Source organism: Saccoglossus kowalevskii, chromosome 12 (assembly GCF_978046115.1).
Source record: "Saccoglossus kowalevskii chromosome 12, keSacKowa6.1, whole genome shotgun sequence".
NCBI classification, from domain to species: Eukaryota; Metazoa; Hemichordata; class Enteropneusta; family Harrimaniidae; genus Saccoglossus; species Saccoglossus kowalevskii.
Window position 1 is genome coordinate 27,932,537 of NC_140652.1, and position 26,691 is coordinate 27,959,227.

The following is a 26,691-nucleotide window of genomic DNA, read 5'->3' on the forward strand; positions in this document are numbered from 1 at the left end:
CATATTGTAATATTTATAAGACTAATTCAGTTGACTAGATATCACACCCTTACAATAGAGGCGAGTGTTCAATTTGACGCAAAAATCCCAGGGAAGTTATCATGCAGTTGAGAATTTAGGTATGACGATCCTACCAAATGCTGACGTAATCCAGAGACCGCTACTTTGTATAATTATATTTTTTTTATTATATTTGAAAGTTGAAATCAACAGTTACCTGAATGTTGCCGCTCAGTAAGAGGTCAATGTTCTTATAAGCAACGCGAGAGAAAAAAAAAACTTCGTATTCATTATTTGCGTCGTTATGGAAACGCTTATGCAAATGTAATTGCGGTTATTCGAGGCCTCTCGAGATTCCTTGTTCATTCAGACTTCGCTTTCCATTCATTCACATAGTGGTGGGGCAGGAGTGAACAGGTCTATAGCGTACGCTGTCATCTTAGCTCCTGCGTGTGGTAGACCTCAAACAGTGGGCGGTGTTTTCTTTTTTAGTGGCGACAATTGACAGGCTTGTAGGGAGGTGAGGTGTATGCAAATGAATTTGCTATCGACCGAGACGTGCTGATGCTTTTTTAAACCAACCTCCCTATTCTGTCACTTGGGAAGGCAGGCGGGAAATCCATATATCGAGCTGTTGGGGGGAACATCCGACCTGGAGCAATTTTCTCCGTCGGCCAGATTGTCTGCTACGTGGAATCCGCACTGCCCCTCTCATTCAAGACGACATTATAAAAAAAAACAGCGCGCGGATGGTATCGACGAGAGAATACGAGCCCACGCATTTGTGAATCAATCTGTAGTCGGCTGGCCGACTCGTCACTCCTACACTCCTATGGTGTGCAGGATATTCCTCATCACGTTCGTTCCATCCAACAGATGCCTTTGAGCCGAACAATGGCAAAGTTATTGGAGGCGATAGAGTTTCTACTAATGTTGTTTATATTTGGTAAGTATCTTTACCCACTGATTCTACTTAATACCTACATTGTCTCCATGTGCAGCACGTTTTAATGTTTACAAGTTCTTGAAAACTCTTAGGCGTGTTTTTTTTTTTTTTTTTTTTTATACATCACCGATTAGTCATTACCCGGTGACTTTGAGTTGATGTTGCCTATGAACCGAGGGTTAATCGACCAATATCAAGTCACGATACATGCTCTAAAAACAAACGTACCGGGCATGATCAGCTATGTATACCTGGGCCTCTTCAGCTCGGTCCATGAGGATAGCTTGGATGCAACGGTGACTTCATGTCGCTGTTTAATGTCGCTTCTTTCAATTATTAATGCCTGAAGCAATACGCGTTTTTTGTCGTTCTTTTTGCAGTGCCTTGGGCCTCTGTTAAAGCTGTTTTCGAAACACATATTCATGAATATTAACAAGGTTGTTATGAAACTCGACTGGACTTTTTCACTCATACTTTTTTCAACGACATTGACTTTATCTAAAATAAATAATTATTAAACATATAATTAACGCGTTCGGTGATTAGATGTGATTTTGGTAAGAGCAGTTAACGAGCGTTTAACTACCCTATGCAGTGCGCCTCATTTCTGAATGTCTACTCATTGTTTTGAAATAAAAAATAAATAAGTATAATACCTTTTCAGATTTGTGTATTAGATTAGATACAATGCAAACTCTCAAATAAACGTCGCCGTAGAGAATATAAGATATGTAACTATACTATCGCATTTTTCGACATTATGTATTAACTAGCCTCTAACTATAAAAAATACATATTTTTCCTTAATGCATTCCCACAGCCGACTTTAATGAGTTGTTTTTCATCAAATTGCTCTTTTCAATCGTATGGCTTTTTGCAGGTAAAAATAGAAAAAAATAATAACCACAAAAGCATTATGTGATTTTTTTTTAAAAAACCGGAATGACCGTTTGGGGACAAGGATACGTTGACGAAGTGAAAAGACGTTTCGGATGAATGATTCGTCGACGTTAGGGAGTTGCAACGATCTTTGGATAGGCTTTCTGCTTATTGAAATAACAGCAGCGAATCTGCGAGCCAGTTCTTCATGTCAGAGGTGTATGATATATTGTTGGCTGTGGGTGATATCCTTTGCTAGATTAAGTATCGATTGCGAGAATTGACTTCGTGATGTTTCCTGTATGTGTATGGCTAACCTTTCACAAAAACGTGCCTAACGTCTGTGAGTTTTTCTGTGTAGCAGCGATGTGTGCAAACAAATCCACCTGCTCTGAACAAGACGACCCGTTATCTCGCGGTTTTCTAATTTTAGCTCTAAACTACACAACACGACACAGTTTTGAAAGTTGTGCCCTCATTCTTGACTGCGTATATATTAAGGCCACAAGTTTTCCCGCCAAAATATTGGTGCGAAAGGTTAGACAATGTTTGGGCTACATGGACAAAAGGCCGAACAGCTACAAATCCTGGTCAATATTTGAAAAAAGTTTATTTTGTGAAAAGGTGACAAAAGGTGTCTTTGTCGTTCAACGGGCGAATACTGTAATATAGAAATTGTTTGAAATGTTTTTTGAAATATGCTAACCATTTATGTCTTAGTCAATGTCAAGTTCGCAATGAAGTTCACCTGACACGTTTCAATCTTTGTTTTTCTCTTCTAACGATTCAATCGTGCACAAATAATTCTTACCTCGATACTGTTTGAAACGTCCCTGTCCGAGGTATTTCATGATGAATACTTTCACGTCGAAGTGGTAACTAAATAATTCAAGAATGCGTGGGCACGTTCTCTGCACCGCCTGTAATCGCAGATGAAACTCTATCTCAAAGGAAAACAATATTTATACAGTACCTGGCATTGTCTTTAATATATCGACTTTCACAGTGTGTTTATCACCCACACGTGTTATATATACCAATGCATCGTCACGTTTAGGTGTTAACATACTTGTAATAACATTTGCCCTAGCTTTTGCCACATTCAGATACTAAATACAGACATTTTAACGCGAATGAGCATATCTCTGAAGCTGATATTGTCTAAGGATGCTTTGTGAACTTTTGAATGAAATTCTGATATCTTGAGCAACGTCTGTTGGATTGATCTGGCATATGGGTGATTTGGTCGTGGACTGTAGTCTGCCTATATGCCGTTATAATCGCTTCGTATCCTCTCGTTTTAGCAATAACTGGATTCTTTGAATTTGTGTCTGCATTTGAATGCTTCATTGCATTATGGCAAAATACTACTTTACGATTATTATTAAAAATGTTTAGTGATCAATAGAATTACCATCAATACTAATTTGTATTGCAATCCAGAAATTGTCCAGATAGCAACGTGCCAGCGTACTCAAATCCATCCATGTATTGTCCAGAAAACAGTGTGCCAGTGTACTGCAATTCATCCATTGTCTAGAAAAGAATATGACCGTGTCGTGCAATCCATCCATCCATTGTCCAGGGAACAGTGTACCAGTGTACTGCAATTCATCCATTGTCCAGAAAACATTATGTCAGCGAACTGTAATCCAGCCATCTATTGTCCAGAAAACACAATGCCAGGATAATGTAACCCATCCACCTATTGTCAAAAAAAACAACGTGTCAGCGTATTGCAATCCATCCATTGTCCAGGAAATAATGTGCCAGCGCACTGAAGTCCAACCATTGTCCAGATCACATTATGCCAGCGTATTGCAATCCATTCATTGTCCAGAGAACAATGTGTTACCGTACTGCAATCCATTCAATTTTAAAGGCTCTAAAATGATAACGGAATATTATTGTGAATACAAAAACCAGTTATCCGTTATTATAATAACCGAATGGGTATCCATGTTTATTCTAGACATATTTAAATATATATGATGGTACATCTGTTAGTCTGACGAGTGATAATGTTCATAACGAATCATTTTGATCAAATAAGACACCAAGTAACAAACATCACTGGCTGAATTTTTACGAATATTTATGATGTAATTATATAGCTAAAGCGTTTAATTGCCCTCATGTGTGCACTATTTCATTTGATACTTAGTGACGCCTAATTTGATGGTTGGGAAATTTGCCATAGATTCATGTGTAGAAAACTCGTGTATGTAACTGAGTTATTGTGATGATGTATAATGCAAGTTCTTCTCATCGCAGTCCAGTCATTGAGATAGTGGCATAGCATGCGATACGTGCAACACGTCCCTAGAACTTGATTCACAATATGCAGGGATAAATCATTGATAGCATCGAAGGAAATTTTGGGAAGGAACGGGAATCTTTAAATCAACCAAAATACTCAATGTTAAGTCTCGTGTTTACGATGACAAGGTTCTCCGAGTTTCGCTATGCTTGAGTTGTTCAAATTAAAACGGGTTATTATATCGCATTCAATAAGGAACCACAATGCTGAAACATTCTATTTATCATCATAAAACCATAAATTATTCATATTTTTCATTTCTCCTAATTCCATGCGTGATTCAGACAGGAATTCAGATTCCCCAAGGGCATGCTCTAGCTTTACATTATTACCGCCATTCGCCATTCATCTCACTGCAATATAAACAACACATTGTCTTTGTTTCTTCTTTTTTTTCAAATTGCACAATTCAGAGTAAACAATGCCTAGAGAAATGAATCACCCCTCTTTGCATTATGAGTCAATCTGTAATAACACATACACGTTGCTTTGTTTCTGATCTCTCACTTTAAAGTGGAATATACATTCGAAACTATGTAAATCAGCCTGTGTTATAATGTCACATGTAAATGTTTCGCATAATCAATACGCTTTAGCAAACATTTTACACTTACAATATGGTAATATTTATATTTTTTTTATAAAAGGGTTATTATACACAGTGACGCCCCGATTAACTTAAATACTTCTGATAACAAGACATTGCATCGGTCATGTAACTTACGAATTTAGAATAGTAGAGTCACCTAACCACCTATCAACATGAAAAGATTATCTATATATATATATATCCAATTATTTAAAGGTACACGTCAATAATTCCAAAGTTTATCATACAACTATTGACTCTCCGAGTGTAATTAAATGCATCTTATGACCATGAAACACGTAATAAGTTATATAGTGTTGCCTTGGCAACAATGTCGTTACCACGTGCAGCAACTATTAGTCATATAAGCAAGGTGACTATTATATCTATAGATAAATGATTCTAGTAATTGTGTGAGTGTCAAACGAGAGACATTCCAGAGGAACGCGTACAACTATTTACTCTCTAGTTAACATCTGTATACCACTAATGGGCGAATGCATTTTACATATATTGTATTGCAAAATAAACTACCAGTCGTCGGATTTAGCATAGGCCGCATAAAACACGTTATTTTTTTCAAATAGAATTATTTTGCCCATGTCTATTTCATTTGTGCACGAAATGTGTGATAATGTAGTATTGCGATGATAATATAGCAGGAAAACGTATGCATATCCCACGATAATACGTTTTCCTGCTATATTATCATCACAATACTACATTATCACACATTTCGTGCATAAATAAAATACACATGGACAAAATAATTCCCTTTTGAAAAAAATAACGTGTTATAACAGAAATACTATACATTATTAGCTTAGAAACTCATCATTTTAATTATAACTATCGCATAAAAAATAGCACCACGTGGTTTAGTAAACCGTATACACTGAATGACTGAAACAACGTCTGATACAACTGTGTAAATGTTATTGCATACTTATGACTCGGCGGCATTGTCTTACAAAAACGCATATAATGATAATATCAAAAGAATCCAGGCGTTGCACACAACCATGTGGCTATGAACACTTCCCAATCATTGTATAGCGATGGTTCTTTAATGTATAGACTACGCAAGATTTACGTGTTTTTAAGTTAAAAAGACCAGAATCACTTGCATGTCAGTATTACAGTGGCCCTATTTGAGACGTGCAGATTATGTTTTTTTATGATTATAATACTAATAAAGAATTCTCCGTCATTTGCACTTGAATAATGCGGACATAAAGATATATTATTCATTTAGTCGCATTACTGATACACACAACAAAGCATTTTTTTCTAGTCAATGACTTTTATGAAATCATGAAAAGCATACCAACATTAGCGGCATACTCGAGCGCAGTGACGTCCCCTAATACATGAACATTTCAAACAACGTATATACAAGACATGTCTACGCATATGGATTTTATTTAAAGTTAAAGTCGTGCATGTACCGAAAACCCCCGATTAACGTCATACAGGCCAGAATGCCTAATGCATGGATGGTAAAGCGTGACATCAGCGATATGCTAACTGTTAATGTCAAAGGAGCAGACTTTTAATTTGCGTTAGTACTCCTACGATCAGAGTCGAAACAATCATATCAGAGATGTTCCGGCCTTGCGAACACAAAACGAATAATATCACCTTTTCGCATTAACCTTCAAAGTCACAGTGTGCAAATTCTGTGCAACTGTCATTATTTTGTTCAAATTAAAAAGTTATGTGTTTTATTTTTTTTAAATACCAAAGAATTGACCTTATAAGGTAATGTACACTCATATATATACTTGTTGTAATAATCAACAAACGTGACATTGTCTACACACAGACAAAGAACAGTCCGTCATTTTGACAACGAATATCAACTTACATAACATATAATAAAAACCGACTATCACTATATAAATATGTATCCCGACTACCGCCTATCACTCAATATGCGACATGCGTATGAAACGGACTATTGTTCACAATGTTCATTGACGTGGATATCGTGTACAGCAACACACGTCATACAAACTGCACTAACACGTATATCTAAATGTGACACATGTTTATTATTAGCTCGCGATCAATATGTATATCGATTTCTATGATGATCATTTAACTTACGAGTTGATATATAAACATCTGGGCAATGATCACCCAAAAAAGTAATTTTCTTTTTCTGTATGTGATTAGCTAATAAACCTAATCATCCAAGTCGTCAATTTCTGATTATACTGGAACTGATAATATTGAACAGTCAAATGTGCTTAAATATATACATATATGTATACATATCTTATTAGTATCTTATGTGGCAAGATGAAGATATTTGCAGTTGCCATGGTGACACTTTGCATCTTATCAAAGGCTTATTAATTCACTTATTATGGTTTTTTCTCACATAACTCATCAAAAGAATTACGTGGGACGCACACAGACAGGAGCCCATGCGATATTTATATTGAAGTTTTATATGCATATTGTGTTATGTCAATACTGTAATGGCTGCGAACTTCCTTTATTCATTTGATCATTGGAGTATTGTGTTTGAAAATCTAACGAATCAAAATCTTGAGTAATGCACAGTGTTTTCCCATGCTGAGTTAGTATTTCAATAATTCTATCATATTCACTAATTCTATAATGTTTTGAACATATAAACCCCTTCTCTATAAGAACATTGCTATAGCCATGTAGGTCTTACTGCATACGAGTGTAAGTTTCTGCTGCTGAAGTTATTTTGTTCTTAGGTGAAAGTGATCAAGTTTTGCCACTTTGCAGTAATCATAGGAATATCTCCAGGTGACGTCAGACTCTCCAATCTCTGTATTAGCCAGCGTGCCAAGCTAGTTTAAATGATGTGGCTGTCATGAAGTGAAGGAGTAGCCATTAATAATGCAATTCAAAAATGAATGTCAGAACCACTTAAAGACATAAACTATACGTGCAACATTTCTACTCTGTCGTTGTGGGTGGAATATACCTGAGCCGGATCTATAATGTCTGCTGCAGGGTTCCAGGGTGCCCAAGCTTAGTAAATATGGTCTATGTCACTTCACCCGGTATATTCTTACTTCTAATTAGTCCTACTAATTGAAAGGCAGCTTAATGAGTTGTTGTACAGTAATGAGTTTGTTCAATATTATAATTTAACATTGATGCAACGAACAATTTTTTTTCTATTCATTTTCGTATTATTTCACTACTTAACATAATTCATCATTTTCAAATATTATATTTTTTGAATGGTGCATCGATTACATAATCCCATTTCTGTCAAAACTAATAATGAAAATTTGCAATGTTCGTTAATTATTGTCTGATAGTGCAATCTTCTGAATCAGTTTTTTAAAGTATGTATAATCACAAGTCATCAGGTCTGTGATTAGGTTTCTATAGTCCACCACAAAGCAAGTGATACACGGTATGTCTGCGTTCCCATTAGTACCATTAGCAATATAATCAATACTTTTTTACTCATTCGAAGCTATACTTTCATATTGTGCGTTGAAATGAATTGCATCTATTTCGACACACATTGTGTATTTAGTACCGGAAACAACGTTTCCCTTCGTCGGATTGCACGTTTCATGGTCGATAAATCAAAGCGCCTGTTTGCATTTTAAATCGGGAGCTCACGCGATAACTGAGACGAGGACACTTGAGACTGTAATCCGGTCACGTGATAGAGACTAGGCTATAAATCATGTCAACATCCGTGAAATCATGGATGCTCTTCAGCATCACAATAAGCCAATTGAGTTTGCTGGCATTATACACGCTGTTTTCATAAGTGAACAACAGGTTTACAATTGCTTAGATTCCGTCTTTTCCGTTCAGTCCACGATGTGACATTTGAGTTCATATAGCGCCATAAAGCCACTCAACAATTCATCGAATCCAATTGCATTATTCCTAACTAAAGTTCACAGCATTATTAGACACGGACATAGCTTTGTTAAAACACATGGATATCAATTTTCGTCCCCACATGTTATTATAACGTGTATACACCTCAAACAATTACAGCCTAATATTGCTGAATGGTATTTGATTCTTTCTACAATAATGTTACGACAAGGGAGCCATCTCACGTAGATAGATAAATATTAACATAGCGTTCATATTTCCGTGTTTACGTCGTTATTTCTGTGATTTACCCTACATTTTAACTGTCGATTCTGAGTTGCGGTTAGTCTCAGGGTCGAAGGTGTAAGTGGTGGTGTAACAGCAAAGTAACTATTAAATGCGACGCGAGAAACTAAATTTAACAACGTATTTTGCAAATTATACTTGTTATAATTGTTTCTAGAGAGGCAGGGTACCGTAGACAATAAGCATTCTGGTGTGTACAGATTATTCAAGGCATGGATAAGTCCCATGTGCAATGTGAACTTGAAACATGGATTTGACGGTCAGGCTAACAATATAACATATTTATGTAAGACTGTAGCATCAATCACGTGACTTTGCCAATTTCTTTAACCTAACTTAAATGTAGCGTGGGTCGAGCAAATATATTGTCATGACAACACGTGTGTCACCAGTTTTGGTGAAACACTCAATCATTCATTTTACTTCCCATTGTACAGAGCATAGAAGGAAGCTAACGCCGAGATGCTGTTGGTACGTCTATGAGTTTATATATATTTTTACTTGATATTACTTGATCTTAGTCTGTCGATACGAATGTCGTCATGAGTTGGTATTATCCTGCTAGTAAAGTCATGGTTAACGACCAATTATATGCGCAATAGGAATCAGGTGTTAATCTATTCATAACATGACTAATTTCCAGCGTCTAAAGAAAAAAGAAATTGTAATTCTACATAACTGTGCTTATAAATCATATTCAAATTTATGCTAATAAGACATTGCGTCGAAGCGCCTTGGTGGCCGCATTTGCAGTTACTAGCGCCGACGTTTATGGATAATCGTCAGAAATATCAAGATTATAGCTGTATATTTTTTAAATAATTTTAGTCGATATTATTACATGTTAGTGTCATTGTATGATATGAGTAATTTTTGTTAACCAGTTCGAGATTCTTGTAGCGTATTCGTGTGCGATTTTTGTTTGTTTGCGTACTGATAGAACACGCATAAAATGATGACTTTAGTGGATATTGTGAAGTTTGCCATGTTATATCATCTAGAGATATTTTACTCTAAACGTCACAAGTGTGAATTATACCACCACACCATTTTCATGGGATGAATATCTTTATAGGGATGGCTCCAAATAAAAACACAAGAGGCTAAACTTATGAACGGCAATCGATTATGCAAATTAGCCAGTACGCTCTACCGTGTCTTGAATGGGCGCTCACAAAATACGATCACTGTGTTAGCCTTTAGAAGCTATGAAATGAATACATGTTATAAACAGGTTATCAAATTCGTAACCCTACAATATCCGATTTAATAAACTTGTTAGAAATTACTACACTCTTTTAATAAATTTCAAAAGTGTTTTGTCACTTTTATATCTCCATGTATATATCTGTGTTTCCTTCTGCCGGACTATTCGACTGTTCGTCAGAGTACACATTGTTTTTACTGTTATTAAATAAACTATGACCACAATGTATAATTAAAGACACAAGGTATTTTTAAATAATGCCAATATCTGGGTCATTATTGGAATTCGCCATCATGATAATTTTGGCTAAGTATTGCATTGATTAGAACATATGAAAAAAAGGTTAAATACGAAGTGTGTGTCATTTTGATTAAAACATTATTTTTCGTAAGTTATCTACATATTCCAAACATGAAATTCAGCTAACTCTGAGTAAATGACTTTAATTCTGTCAAATTACAACTTAAATCGTCTTTTGTCTGAAAATGAGAATTTATATATTAATGTGATATGATAATGACAAGCTACGTGTCAGACTTTTTTAGATAACCTGTTATGAGTATTATTCAGTGATTATTGTGTTATTTCAATTTAGACATTACTGAAACCCAAAAAACATGCACCCGTTTTCGGAGGACGACATGACCTTAGAAACACAAATGTTCATTTTCTATAAAAGAACGAACACACAGTAAATGTATTCTCGTCTTAGTTAAGAGCAGACACTCGATCAGTAATCTAATCTGGTAATGAGCACTTGTTCACAATGGTAGCAGTTGATAGCGTCTCCACTACCCCCATTGTGTTTCGCTTGCGCGTACTTTTAAAAATTGTAAGAGGCACCATTTGTTGCAGTGGGAGAATAAAATCTTTTCAACAACCATCTACTGGTTTTTACAAAACCATTCTTATGAAGTTGGCTGTCAGTCAAAAGTCAAACAGGGAATATGTGGATAATAAAGGATTTTCGAGTTAGTTGTTACTTGAAGTTGAAACTTCATTCAACCAGTCATTTTAATAATGTAAGTCTGAGATGCACAACATCAAAGTCACATATACTGAACTAATCAATATTTTCGTTGATGATGAACGGCGTGAATAGTATAAAAAAAAACTTGTGTGAAACTAGTTAAAACAAACAGACGTACACTGTACTCGCCGCTAGATTCAGTATTAAGGATATCACGTTTCTTAGCTATCTATTTTATGATCCGCTAGCGGAAGAAAAGAAAATCCAATTTAACTGCAGAGAATCCTTCTTGACTACATTCAAATGTCACATATTAATGACTTACGCCGTTTTCAATTAATGAATTAACCGGTAAAGCCCATATACGACACAGTAAATACAGTTAAGATCCAATTCATCTCGAGACATTTTTTTTTATATTTCCTTACAACACATTAGAAAAATAACAGTGCTTTCTTGCAAATCGTACGCATGCGCAATCAAGCATGCTCACTAATGGTTAGACGCAGGATGACTTTATTGCAGCTGTGACGTCATTGTGTTTCTTTTCCAACCACGTTGTGTGGTTTCTCCGCATCTTATCTATTCCGATCGAAAGTCTTTAGGCAGGTGCAAGACAAAACCCCGCTGGGGACAATTTCATGGTTTCGCGATTTTCGTGTTAATTGCTAAAAGCCAAAATTATTTTGGTGGGTAAACCGTTTTTCGTGCGTCATGAAATTAGTTAGCACACACCGTGGTTGCAGTATCACGAGAGACAGAGAAAAATAACTTAACAGTACTAAACATACTAAACACCTCACAGAAAATATTATTTCAAAGTATTCAATCTGAACTTACATGTTCAATATCATGGATTTTATGTTGATTTCCTCCCTAATAATCTATGGAGTATGGAGTAATAAATTTACATTCACTTTTTATTTAATTTAATTACCCGATTTAATTAATTAATTAAATATCTCACATTATATGTGTATATTTCAGCAGTGACATTAACTTACGAGTGGGAAATAGCCCACCTGAAGTTCTTCTACAATAACACATATTACATTCAATGCAACTCAATTTGTTCAACGAAAGCGGTAGTTGAGATGCTAAGTGACGATCTAAGAAGACGACAATTGACAACTACCAGACGACTGATACAATAGATATATCCAAAGCATTAGATGCTTTGCCCATAGCCAAAGTACATAATTTGCTTCCCGTGGCTCAAATTCAATAACCTTTCGCGCGGGACGTGTTCAACTCTGGCATTTTATTTAGCTAATGCCGGGCATAGACAGTACCGTTAATGAGGAGGATGTCTTCCAATTAGCGTTTTTAATCCTGACTAGTTTACTTGCTTCCCACGACAATCCGTAGAGTGATTTGCTGTTTTCTCCTCGATGGTGAAAGCGCGTAATGAGATTAGGTGGCGAGCACGATCCGGCATAACTTACAAACTGGTAGCATATATTTAGCAGAATGCGCCGTCCCAAAGGAGATAATCTACGTATTCTAACTTTTACATGCAAGTCTTTAGTGAGTTTGAATTAGTCGCGCCAACGGTAATTACAAATTGACATTTCACTAATATTTACCGGAGATGCATTTTCATACTAAAACGCATTGGATTATTTAAGGCACACGAGATCACGACGGAAATGTTCCGTAACTTCGAAATTAGAAGTACACTCTGACACTCCGCTCATGGTGGATCCATATGTCTTCTTGTTTTTAAAGTTTGTAAACTTAAATAGTCATTTTAATTTTGTTCAACAGTAAAGATATATAATTATGCCTGAAACGAAACTAAAATGAATTCCTCAGTAGTTTCAAACTCAAAAGCAAACTAGTATTGACGAAACAGTGCATATTTAATTTAAATACAAGTTGTTAGCCGACAGTTGTGCGCCCTTGCAGGTATTATACATTGTATTTTGTGTTTATTCATTACTCGGATTTAATTCGTTTGTATCGATGATAAAATACTATGAAAGATGGCATACTCCTCAAATATTATTCCGCAGTGTGATAACAACTTTAAGTTGATGTTAATAACATTCGGGTAATGCACATTACATGTGAATTAACACAGATTGTTGAATTGTGGTTGGTCCTCCAACGTAGCGTTAAACTTGATTCAGAACCCGGAAGCAACAAAAAAAATGCGTTATTCGTTGACGCAAATGACGTGGAATGGAAATACATCGATTTATTGTGATTTAGATTGATTAAACACACATAACACCATATTTTGAATAGCAGCCATGGGTTCTTTATTGACGGGGTGAGCAGTCTTAACGACATTGTGAATTGATAGACTTATTACGCTGTGTCTCTGCCGAATTCTTACAATGGCAGATGCATTTTAATACGCCCTGTCATTCAACAATGAGTCCCTTCAAAATGTACTACTTTAATACACTAACTAAGGCTAACGGTTTGGTGTTAATGGGCTTGCACTGACAAAACACGCTGCCGGCGTGACATTTCAAATAATTGGCGATTAGTTGTAGGCTTACTGCGCTCATCGACAAATTGATACTTGTGTAACCAGCTCCATGCGTCAATCTCGTCTGATGATCGGGTTTGTTGATTTCAAATTACACTGCCGATGTATTATTATAGAGTACATGTCAGTATTCTCTTTAATTCTAGCGTAATGTATACCTAGTAATCATAACCAGTGTTACGATTACGTTTCACATTACATCTGTGATTATGCACTCAATGCTTGTGTGCTTTGTATAGCGTTCTCTAGAAGGCCGAATAGCAATTATGTGACTAGTATAGCAACGATGTCTGAGGCGTTGTGCGCCTTAAACGGGACTCAATGCAGATCATCTGAAACGTGATCTGTGGATTTTCCGATTAGGACTTCCGATATTTAGCTATTCAACCTTGATTTAATTCATAAGTGGTTGTTACCACATTTGCATGTCAAAGATAAAATGTCACGGTTTAACAAAGATTGGCATATTACATGTTCTCAATGATTAGTATGATATATGTAATACCTGATTATGTATACTATTTCATAAGTATGGTCTACCGCCGAAGACCAAACATCGGATGTTAACAAAATCACACCCATCGCCACTAATTGGTCGAGTTAGTCGTCCAAATCGTATTTCCACTGCTTAACTATTGTTAATCGGACGCTATTTTTTTTAGTGAATGTATTAACCAAACTGAACTCTAGTGAGAGATTATAGTCTACATTCACTGGCTACTTATAACTCGCTGTGTGAAATTCTGACATGAGTTGCTATCAAAACATCGCTTTGATTACTTTGTCTACATTTTTAGCATCCATCTGCACACATTCTATATTCTCATAAAGATATATAGCATAAATATTAAAGCTGTAGACATGTCTATACTATCGCGTTATACACTAGTTTGAGATTTACTGTGTATTGCCCTCACAAAACCATGTGCACTTGTTTGCACAGTAAGTCGGTTATGTGCGAATAGAAGGACATTGTCCGTGGGTGTAAGGGAAAGGTTTTTCCTATACAATCAAATTATATGTGAAATGACAAGTGTATTGCCCTATAAAGGTTAGGGGGGTAGCTAATATGTGTTTGCAATGATAATGCGTGTCGAATCAAGAACAACGTCGCATGAACAAGAAAATGTAATTTGTTGGTTCATTTAGGGAGTGTGTTTACATTAATACGATGTCTACATCGTATAACCTATTCCAATGTCACGAAAGAAAAACTAAATATATGTTCGTTTGTCTATCTGAACACGACAGAGCGTGTTGCTTCATCTAATCGGCCAAGAGAACAAGGTGTATTAGCGAGTTGTACAGGCGCAGTGTACTTTAAATGCATTAATTATTAACGCTGGGTTTTAATTTTACTATTTGCTGACGAGTAAAAATTCGCTAAATTAAATTCAAATGATCATGTCAAATTACAATAATAGTTTTACAGTATATCATAACAGTCATAACGTGTGCCATACCGGACTTAATGGTTAATAATTTTTGTGGTAATTGCCTTCCTTGTCTTCAATATATGCTTATCTATTCGTACTGCAATTAACATCATTCTGCTTATTAATAGCGTAATATAAATCTGTTACGTGGTTTCTGGTAATGGGCTTCTTGAAGACAGCAACTATAGGCGATGTTACGTATATGAAATTAGTTATTTGTCATGTCCGTGAAAAAAAAATATGCATTGTCTTCTAGTACATTAGCGTTGTCGCATGTGCTAGACAAAACTGACAATGTATTTGTATCAATCTGGTTCTCGGTGTAAGTTACGTAGTTTTGGTACATTTTTTTTTACAACAGTGCAAATGGTATTTTGTGCATCGGGAAGATTTCGCAGAACTTTAAGAGCAACATAAAATGTTCAAAGTTTCATGGATGTAATATTCAGGAATTGATGCGACTTTCCACTCGCTGGCGCCTACGTGCGATGTTAATATCTAATGCGTAAGTCCGTCGTGGATATCTGTTAGTGGAGTAGCATATAATGAGTGAAATGCCACATAGATGCTAGAGTATCATTCCAGTTTTGGGCAGTGCATTTGCCTCAGCGTACCAATTTCCGGGCTTCTGCCAACCTTTAGGATGCATATGACATATTTATTTTCCTAGGTCGTAGTAAGCTGCAAATATGAACTCTGCTATAAACTTCATACGCACCTAAATCCCGGAAATACGGTTTATTCAGTTATGGGAGTGATCGATGATGAGGATCGATGAAATACTGAATTAGAATACTGTAAAAGTTAAACTAGCGTTGCATAGGCGTCGTTAAATACAGTGCTAATTTAACTACGTGTATTGGACACCAACAATGAATACGACTTTAACGGCGTACCAAATGAAGCAAGCGTTGGAGCCATTAGCTCTCTTGTTTTACTGCATGCGACAGCAAGATGGCAATCAGGCATCCGCCATCACGACTACAGAGACGTAATCGCAATACAACTTGAGTTGGTAAGACCTACTGACCTCGTCAAACGGCATAAGTGAATTATTTTACATGCAGCACCGAGGATATCTATCATCAGAGCAAGACTTTCTAGGTACAATACAAAGGCGGGAGATACGTATCATCAAAGTCGTGTTGCAAAGACGCTTCTTTACTTATGTAATTACCCGTAGTGAGTTTCCATCAATTCCAATATTTGTATTCACGATAATAAATCATTTCAGGCGTTGTAATTTAAATGCCACGTGAATATTATGGTATTAATGAAAAATAAATTTGCATATCAAGTGAACCACCGACCGACTGCACCACACGGCCCTGTCTGTCGTAGACGTAAATGGTCGAACCACTCAAGGTCATTTCCCTTTTTCTTTATTTGTTAATAGCTGGATTATTTTCCCCGCATTGTAGCTATATCTGGCAGTACAATGGTTCTGAATTAAGTGAATCAAGGCACGCGTTTCTTATTCAAATAACCATGTATTGAAAGATGCGGCTCCAAGATAAAGATGCCCAGGTGATTGCACTTGAATCGGCCGATGCATATCTGATTAGCTTTTTTATTGAAATTTGAGCATTTATTAATTGAATTGATATTTCCACTATATACTTCATTCATATCATTATTTATCGTATTTTTGCTATGGATTATCACAAAATCAGAATGTTGAAATGCCTCTCATCGTATGAAGGCAAATCATTTAAACAAATTCGCTTATTTTATATTATTATAGCATTACACAGGTGTCTAAACTCGAGTTACATATAGCAGAACACCATCGATCGCGCTTAAAACACTGAGCGCGACAACCGCGACTCTCTGGGGACCCACCCCAGGCCAGATGCCCAGGGAAAATGTGACAGCAAAGAGAACAATTGGCGCCAATTGCTCCTCACTCGAGTGAGCAGAGTATACATTTCACTATAACCCACGATATATATCAACGACACATATTACATCACTAAAGTTGGAATGCATGTGTGAATAATTAGGGGGAAATGTATGCGAGCAGAATTTGTATAATACGTGCGAACAAAATGTTAGTTCATGCAGGCATTTCAATCGTTACTCTGAATATGCCGGTTAGCAATAACAACAATAAATCCAAACTCTCCGGTTACGGTGTTACACCGATTTAAATATGGAATAACCTCATAATGGCCGGTAGAAAAAAAGTGCTTTACATGGCTAAATATACATCTTTTCCATAGAATAGTGAATAATTCATTGTTTTCTATATTATCGATAAAGAGCCAATGCTCGAAACGTCTGCCAATTTTGAATAGTTAATTTAAGACAAAGATTACCAAATATTATCTACTATTTCTATGAAGTAGCTGTTTGGCAACTCTCTTGAATATGCAAATACGGATAATGATTGCCACTGTGACAGACTGGCTCGCATATCACATTTCTTCGATCGGATTCACTGTCACATTTATTCATTCCATGTGGACATGTAATGAAAAGGGTGAACAGTGCCGATCCAATCCCTCAAAAGTGATTTTCAACAAATTAATTATGAATTAAACCAATGGAAGCTTATGGCCTACTCCACCCTCCCCATACATGCCATCTAGACAGTGCATTTTCCCTACTCTATTATAGGAATTGAAGTATTATTATCATTCTTGATAATTGTTATTATTTTTGATTTCAGTTCAATTACGTAGTTCGAGCGGAAAATCGCTTCATCGACCGACAACCCATCCTGCGGTAAGTAGTGAACATTGCCAATTTTGCAGTGTTATTACCATGTATGTCATTCGTTGTATATCGTCATGTGGTGGTGTCACTCGCAAAAGCGTAGAGGTCAAACGTCTAAGCAAAGCGATGATCATTATGCTTGCAGACTGTATTTGTAATTAGTTGTGTGCGTATTAAGGGCAATGGACAGAACACTTTTATCTTTAAAATATTGGTAATGTATCTAACTAAAATACTTGTACAACGACAGTGGCTATGCACGGTTATCACATCAGCCATTATCAAATGTAGGTTAAAGTATAGATTTGGAAAAAAATATATGTTTAATTTTTCGCTCAATTGGAGCAGCGTAAAATTCAACATGCCAGTAATTCAATTGTATTCACTATATATTCATTGTCTCAAGTACTCACGATAAAATCGTTTCTAAAACTCATTTCTCTTCTAGTATTCAGTTTCGATTGTTGGCAACATGATATTTAGCAGTGCCTATGTTTCAATCAAATACTTGAATGGAGATTCACGAGTGACAGTGACCCAACTATTCAACAACGCCGCTCTTCCTAACCCCAAATGATACATATGTGTGTTTCTTTTTATGCTTCCAGCCTTTCACAAATAAGCCTTTTAGGGACATATTTGATACCCTTCCCACATATAGAGTTAAGCCACGACCAACACTATACGACGTTTTACAGTTACCACGGATGAACCCGGTAAACACGCAGAGAGTTGTGTTCTCGTCCACGAAACCTCATTACACCCCATTAGCAGCATATCCCGCTATCACGTCATCGTCAACGTCATCGTTATCCTCCCCGATGACGAAGGTAAGTTAAACATTCTGTTTGGATAATTGCCGAGTATTTTGCCGGTTTGTCTTTCAAATGGGCTCCCGAGGGTACTGAATGCGCACAAGCTTCTTATAAATATTACCGTATCACGCAGCTCATTTTAGAAATGTGTTGAACTCGTTCTGATTTGACAACATTGTCGTATATTTCTAGTGATATCTATTGGGAAAAAAACATTATCATCGTTAATGACCACCAAAGTCCACTTCTGTCACATTTCACAAAATAAACCCACATGTCTCATCTCATATCTACAATTGTCATCAAGACATATGCTGATGGGAACACTACTAATGGTTAAATACCTGAATGTTTAATCTTGGTACTGGTTTCAAATTGGAAAACATTGCGGCGACATTATAACAGTACACATGCCATTATTTACGCTTGTGAAATGAATTCAGATCACGAAGAAGAATGTAAGACTTGCGTTATCTGGCAGTCTTAACTTGTCTTCTAAATACGAGAATCGAGACTAATTTTTTTATTACAAATTCTAATTTAGAATAGTGTGGCCATGCACTATATATCAGAAATAAAGTATTATTAAATAACCATTGTAACCCACGCGGCTGTACGTCTGGTTATGTAAATTCCGGTAGCTCTAGTCGGGTTATACCAAATCATGCATGGGGAGTGTGGCATGGTACCCTGAAATATAGTTAGGAGACATTTTCCCCGTTCTAGAATATATCGTCTCGTATCGGACGTCTAAATAAATTCCGAGTCAACATTATGATTTGTTCCCGGTGATTATGGAAAAAATAGGCTCGACTCACATGACAGAAGGTGCCAGGTGTTCCTCTATTTGTTTTCAAGGGAAGTCGTTACCGCCAAAGGAAAATGTAATAATGCTGCGGAAGATGTAGATATTAATCTTGTTCTCAGTATTATCGATAACAGGTTTTTGGCGGGATGACATATGAAAGCGTAAAAGGTTACGAAGCAAAATCCAATGAACATTAAATATCAAATATTGGAGAGAGAAATTGAAAGAAATAGGGCCTGCTATTTCCTGGTTGTGGCTATTATTAGATTGATATAACACACTGAATGATGCTAACTTAATGCCAAAACAAATCATTTCACTTGGTCTTCTCTGGCTATGTAATATACACAGTCCTGCACAGAACAGCCTAGCACACCACAACAGTACGAAGTAACACATCACAGTTCAACACAGCCTAGCACGCTCCTTTAAAGAGTAGCACATCACAGAACACCGTAGCACACCACGTCAAAGTGTAGCATACCGCAGGCCAACACAAAAAAAGTGTAGCACGCTCGTTACGAAAGTTCGCTGTAGATGGTACATTGTGAGAACGATAGTTAATACACCATTGTACGTGTATGTTCGTAGGCGTTGTTACATTACCCTAGCTATATGTTTGTCATTTACACGGTTACAGGGCCCTGTGCCTGGCTTAATTAAAACGCCGTCAGCGAATATGCAACTTATTTTAATCAAATTATGACAGACGCATCGTCTGATTCGCACTGTTTCGCTGCAGCCAACCCGAACCAAGGCGGTCCCTACAAACCAGCGCGTGATCATGTTAGGAAAAGCTGTATTTGGCCCCAAATAAATTGAATGATTTGATTGGATGCTTGCTCCATCAATCAGCGTTCCTGTAACAACAACAACTCGTACCAATTTGAACCAATAGATGTTGCTGTCTTATATCACGTCATAGTGTAATAGATAAAAACACACGGCTTCGCGTTCGATACCCAATGAAATCATGACAAAAGTTGACTTTGCGTTCCATTTACCAAGGAAACTCTCCAATGTACGCGCTGTTTTGTTTGATATCGTTTACATTACAATTATGCAAAGGTGTATAATGGTGAAGCTAACAGAAAGATATTTGACATTAAAACTTAAGGTAGAGATGCAGTTTACCTGACAGGTATTTTAATTAGTTAAATAGGAAACCAAGATGACCTCCCTTGTCCACAAAACTATTTATTTTCGGAAAGCTTATTGTATGAATTTTAAAATTATGTTAGTATTTTTTTTATGGACACTGTAGTTTGAAATATGCACAACTGAAAAATGTGCTCTTTTGGTCAAAAGTGATTTTAAAAAAATAGCGTCTAAACCATGCATCTGTTTTCTGTCAAAATTGGTTTACGGGTACATCTGTTTACTATGAAGGAAGTGCCGTCTTGAAAACTGTCTACCAGTTGTCAGTTTTGCAGGGCAGCAGCTCAAATTTCACTACTTCAAGTTTATGCATAAATTAACACCCAGGCTAGTTGTCTGTACGATTGTTGTAACACTGTTCAACCAAAAACAATGCCCGACGGCGTTTAGAAGATAAACACATTGTCAATCATTTGTGCAAATTTCAAAACAAAAGGTCAAAGCGTCTAGGAGCTATTTTTTTTAAAGTTCTGGGATGTGCACTCAAAAGAAGCTGAGATAATTGCTAATTTGCATAACAATTCACTCAGTAAGAAGTTTGCTAATGCTCATAATTAAAATGGCTGTAACAGTCCCAAGTTTAAATGTATTATCATTTTGTAAAAAGTTAAATATAGTGCATAATATGGAGATCCCGTCTTTGCTAAATCTTGCTAAGCATTCAAAAGAGAGAATGTTTGCACCTGTTATGTATATTTTAAAATCGTCTTTTGAATATGTTTCACTTTTCACAATTCTACAAAATTTTAACAGTCTATAGCCAAGACTGTTTGGATAATATAAAGAAAAAAAAAATCACTCCCAAGTGCCCACGAACCTGCATCTCTACCTTAAGTGAATTCCCACAGTCTCGTGATTATGATTTTATCAGCTCGTGCATGCCGTGTATGATGCTACCGTGACGGGTTTGCGCACACCATGCGTGATATCACATGCTCGCGTACGCTGTGGGTGATAACATGGATTGTGCATGCCGTATATGAATGCACAGGCTCGTGCATGCCGGGAATGGTAACAGATGCCGTGTATGGTGGAACAGGCTTGCGCATGACGTGTATGATGGCAAAGGCATGACGTGAATTGTGGCATATGCCTGTGCATGTCGTGTAGCAGGTCAAACAATTGATATGTGCCGTGTATGATTGTGTGTGCCGTGAATGAATGGCCAGCACAGATTTGTGCATGCCATGGATACACAGACTCGTGCATGCCGTACGTGATGGTACAGTCTCGTGGATGCCGTGTATGCTGGCATTTGAAATTCATGTTGTTATTTCGATCTTGCTATTCAGGCCACGTAACTGAGTAGTATTTAATTTTCTGGATATGTTGTCCTTTGGAACAATTAACGATGTACAGTTAATTACCGAGAATAATTGAATAAAACAAAATCAATATAAAATGCTAACATTTTGTAGTTGACATCTCTTTCTTTCTTTCACCCTTCTAAAGAGACAAGAAATAGCAATGGAAGCATGCCAGAGTGTCAGTGAATGGGTCCAACCCGAAACAGCCAACAATATTGACAACGTGGAAGTGCAACTGTATTCAATGCAGTGGTTCTGGAGGACAACTTGCGAAGAGAGCGCGGTACCTTGCAGAGGATTTAGCGGAAGGTCAACATGTCTGCCAAAGCGCTCGTGGGTAATCGCCTGGGCTCGGGAGAATGCCGAAGATCAATATCAGTGGATGTGGGTTGCCATAGAGACATGCTGCACTTGCGCAGTTTATCACAATCTCCATATTTAACTGAGAGTCAGTTGTTTAATTATAATTATTATTATTAATGTTATTACTATTATAATTTGACAAAAAGCAAAAATTAAACAATGACAACACTTGGATTCCCATTTCAGTCGCAGGGGAGGATATCTAACGTTCGTTAAGCCAGCGTTCTGTCGGCTCTTCGCAATAAACATTGGTGGTCATCGATTTTAGGTAACGTCCTATAGGGGGAGTTCTATGTTTTATTGGAAATAAAGTCGGCTTTTGTCGCGCGATTTAATCCAATCCAGAGATCCCAGAATACCAATAAGAGGGCTCAACCAAAACAAAAAGTGCGCTGTCATTGTATTACTATGTCCCCCAATGTATTCCGGACCACGTGGTGAAAACATTGTCTTAGTATATGATTGATTTGCTGAAATGAAATATCCAATTGTTGTCGGAATAAACACACGTGTGATTAGGTGGCCCTCAACGTATAGAGTTGTCTTTAGCACTGTATCATTGAGGGCGTGGCGTATGTTACGAGGACGATTGCTTGCTTGGATACCCGAACACCACAGAAATCGTACGAAGGTACAATTATCATTACAGCAGCTAAGAGTTGACATATTACAAACCGCCAAACTGAAAATTGAAAAAAAAATTACACGCATGAATGTAGCATAGAGGGCGCTGTATTTCGTATCACATGGATATTAAATGAGTTATCGCACCTGACGTCATGTTTCCATATTAACCTAGCCAATAAACATGTTTGTAAGAATTTAATTGCGACATATGTACCGTCTTTTTTCAAATTAAAAAAAAAAGTAGTATTTTTTTACTAATGTATGTATTCCTGTATTTTCGCAACTTCTGTAGATAACGTAAGCTGGTGCTGGAAAGACAATTATAACCGGCTTATGTAAATGCCATAACTATCAACGTGACCAACAATTAGATTGAGATTTCACCATAATCTCATGCGTCACGTCAACCTTGACTATGACGTCATAGTCATCTGTTATCGAGAGAAAAATAAAATACAAATAATTAATTATTAAATAAATAAATTCTAATGTATTTACACAAGTTCGCTGTTTGCGTATTGTGATGTATGTTTTCGCAACCCGGACGTGTACGTGCGCTTGCGCGAATTAAGCCCTCAATGCAAACGGGTTGCCTTTGAAAAATACACTTACACATGTGCAAATTTTCCGAGCAAATCAATTTATGTTGTCCAGTATTACACCACTTTCTCGTCGTTTAATTTCAAGAAAACTGCCTAAACATGTGCAAAACTTAAATAACTAAATGAGTTTTTAGAGATGGCATTAGATGAACTGACCGACATTTGATATAGTAGGTCGAGGTAGAAATAAAATATTTGAAGGTGGATTTTCCAAAATTAAAAAGGATAACCACCGAACCATATACCCTCAGTCTGTAGTCGAACATGATTCTTTCCTTCTTTGTTATGCTATTGTAGTTCAGCCCCGACATAAGTGAATATACGCGTCTTAATTATACCTAGATGTCAACTGAAACTAATTATCTCATTTTGTTGTACACTTGGAGACTATTTTATTACTATTCTAAAGTATTGTCCATAGTAAAAAAAACAGGGGTATCCGACTTGTTTCTGAGGAAGTATATTTCAAATATGATCCAACGAGTCTAACAACCACAAAGAAAAAACAAGTGGCTTTTATATCATCAAAAAGGCGTCAAAGGTGGTGATAAAAAGAAAGTCATGGTAGTGTGCTGGCATGGGCGTATACAACTTTTTCGAACACTTCTTGATCTATGAACTGAACATTTGTTGCAGGGCCAACATGACGATTCGGTTATTTTAATAATACGATAAAGCATTAAGAGAATTGAATGCATACCCCATTTGATTCATGAAAATCCTGCGTTTCGTGAAAGATGAAACAAGAAGACGAGAAACGATAAATCAGTTTATTTCATGGCTGCATCATTAGGCACAACAATCAGGTGATAGCTTGTCTTCATTGTTGCATCACAAGCTTCTGAAAACCCCTAATCCTTAGAGCCATAGCCGTGTACGCTACAGTACAGGTCTTATAAGTTGTTGAAGTAAAATGAAATACCATTATGTACAATGCAAAGGAAACCAGTGCAAGGCAGAAAGAAGTATTATCATTGATGTGGCGCAGAAGAGCATAGCGATAGGGAGTGTAACATTTTATTTTAACCTGACATTTTGTATCTGTATAGACAAAGAAATATAGCAATGAAAAAGAACAAGAAATGGGTACAAAAAAAATCAGATAAAAGGGAGTTGCATGTATAGGCACATGATGATTATGTCTTCACAGAAACACTGGTACCGTGATTGATGTCAAACTGAGTGGAGTAATTATTTCAGAGAAGCTTATTGGTTCCAGATATACATGTAGTGTGATTCGTGAGACAATATGGTCTGTCCTAAAACTACAGCGTATATTACAGCGTATAAAACAACATAGTAAATGTATTCATATGTGAGTTGTTAGATTTTGTTGCGAAATTCCAATCCACTGCTCATGTCGCTGAAATTCGTTATATTTAATGTCGATGGTCGTTTGCCGTTAGAATGAAAAAACAACACATGAGTTTGGCATGATGAACACAAAAACTACTGAGAACTCCATTTTGTCTAGGGTCGAACTGATTACAAACCATCAGGAAATGTCAGATTATGTGTAGATATGCAGTAGGAAAAACTGCGGGTAATCTGAGACAGACACAATGCTTAACATACACAACTATGAACCAAAACATCATTTTCACAAAGTTTGGGCTCTAGTGAGGTTTCATCTGATCGATTCTAAGGAATTGTTTAGAAGTTCGCCGCATATAATTGTTTATTTCAATATAAGCAATGAGTATTCGGCATTAGTACTGAAGCGCACCAGAACTGTGTACAGTAAGTGTAAACTTATTTAAAACTGTTTGACGATATTTATTCCGATGATAAAACCTATGATCAAAGATTCACTGATGTTCTAAAACATTTTGAGGATATGGTCAAACACTGTGTGTTTGGATGTTTCAGATTCCATGGCAACTATTCTACGCGTTTGAAATTCATTCTACTACAGCAAGAGTGGAGAAGTCTTAAATGATTGTGATCACGATAGTTAAACAGAAGTGAGCAGTTTGCGGGGATTGGTGAACATATGATACGTTATGATACGTTCTTTTCGCCGGATATGGGTTCCATACGACGAGGGTTTAAAATCTTTTTTTTTTTTTTGTTTAGAGGTTTAGACTTAACTACATTAGCTTAACCGTTTCGCACTTTAAAGTAACCAATTTCTTTTCACCATTTGACAAATTAATTAGCTATTACATAGACACTGGGTTATTGTGATAATAATGATGAAAGTACAGTGATTACGTGTGCTAGTCCGGTAAAATTGGATTTAAAGTTGAAACAAAACAGAAGAATGGGGCGCGTAGATGTGGGTGTCAAGCCCGTAGAGGTCTGTCAGATATACTCACAAACATACATAGCGGATACCATATTTCAAACAAATTTCACAAAAATGAATTGTCAAGCGAGCCATGTTTTGCCATGAGATGATCAACATATGACATCATATTCAAATTGCTGATTAAGTATGTAATATTGGGGTGCGATATAATAAATAACGAACGCTTTTATCACATTTTCATTTTGAATGATATGTGTAATAATTATGAAATGGCAATAAACGTGGCATACATTTGTTATTGACATTTTTGTTTACAAAGGAGCATTTGGGTTCATGATTTTCCACTAGGTCAGATGATGTCAACCTGCCGCATGCGTTCAACAAAGTGAAAATAACGTCTAAAACATCGTTGATTACAAGTTGAATGCTAAATTACCTGCCTATAATCTATTCAAAAGTTCTGTGACTTTAAAACGAACTTGCAGAGGAACTGTTTAAAGGGCGGTGTTCGTTTTTTTTCGCCGGATATGGGTACCATACGACGAGGGTGTAAAGTCCTTTTTTTGTTTACTCGTAAAACAAACGTACTACACGATCACCGCCCTGTTCACTGGGGTATGAAAATAAGTTGACACCCCATGCCGCCATTGTTATTAGAGGTTTAAATTTCGACCCAATACACGTTCAAGTCACGCCACCACCGTTTCAAAATCTCTACAGTACTGGAAATTATCTCCGATGAGGGCGCTATTATATGGGTTGCTCACGTCTGCCTGTGTGAGTGACTGTAAAGGTTGGAATGTTATCGTGCACATATCCATTATCGAAACTGTTTAATGGATTATATAATCAGTAAATAGAATGAAATGAGATTGTTCCAGCGAGTTGAGGATCCGTTTCATATAATCCACAGGCGAGAGTGTGACACCAGACAGTGTGAGGAAAATAATTCATTATAGAGAAAACGTGGTTGAAGGATTAGTGTTTCCCACCAAAATAGCGCTTTTAAAATTGAATGACGTTTTCTGTCGATTTTCAAGCTACGGGTGCTGATT

The 26,691-nt window shown here is 36.7% G+C and overlaps 1 protein-coding gene across 1 annotated transcript; it reads left to right on the plus strand.

Moving 5' to 3' along the window:
* Positions 1-395: 395 nt before the first annotated feature.
* Positions 396-23,041, plus strand: LOC144355216 (uncharacterized). The gene is made up of 4 exons (XM_085506223.1): positions 396-946; positions 17,659-17,714; positions 18,314-18,535; positions 21,939-23,041. The coding sequence occupies exons 1-4, from the start codon at positions 877-879 to the stop codon at positions 22,233-22,235; spliced, it is 645 nt and encodes a 214-aa protein (XP_085362349.1). The 5' UTR covers positions 396-876; the 3' UTR covers positions 22,236-23,041.
* Positions 23,042-26,691: the final 3,650 nt, after the last annotated feature.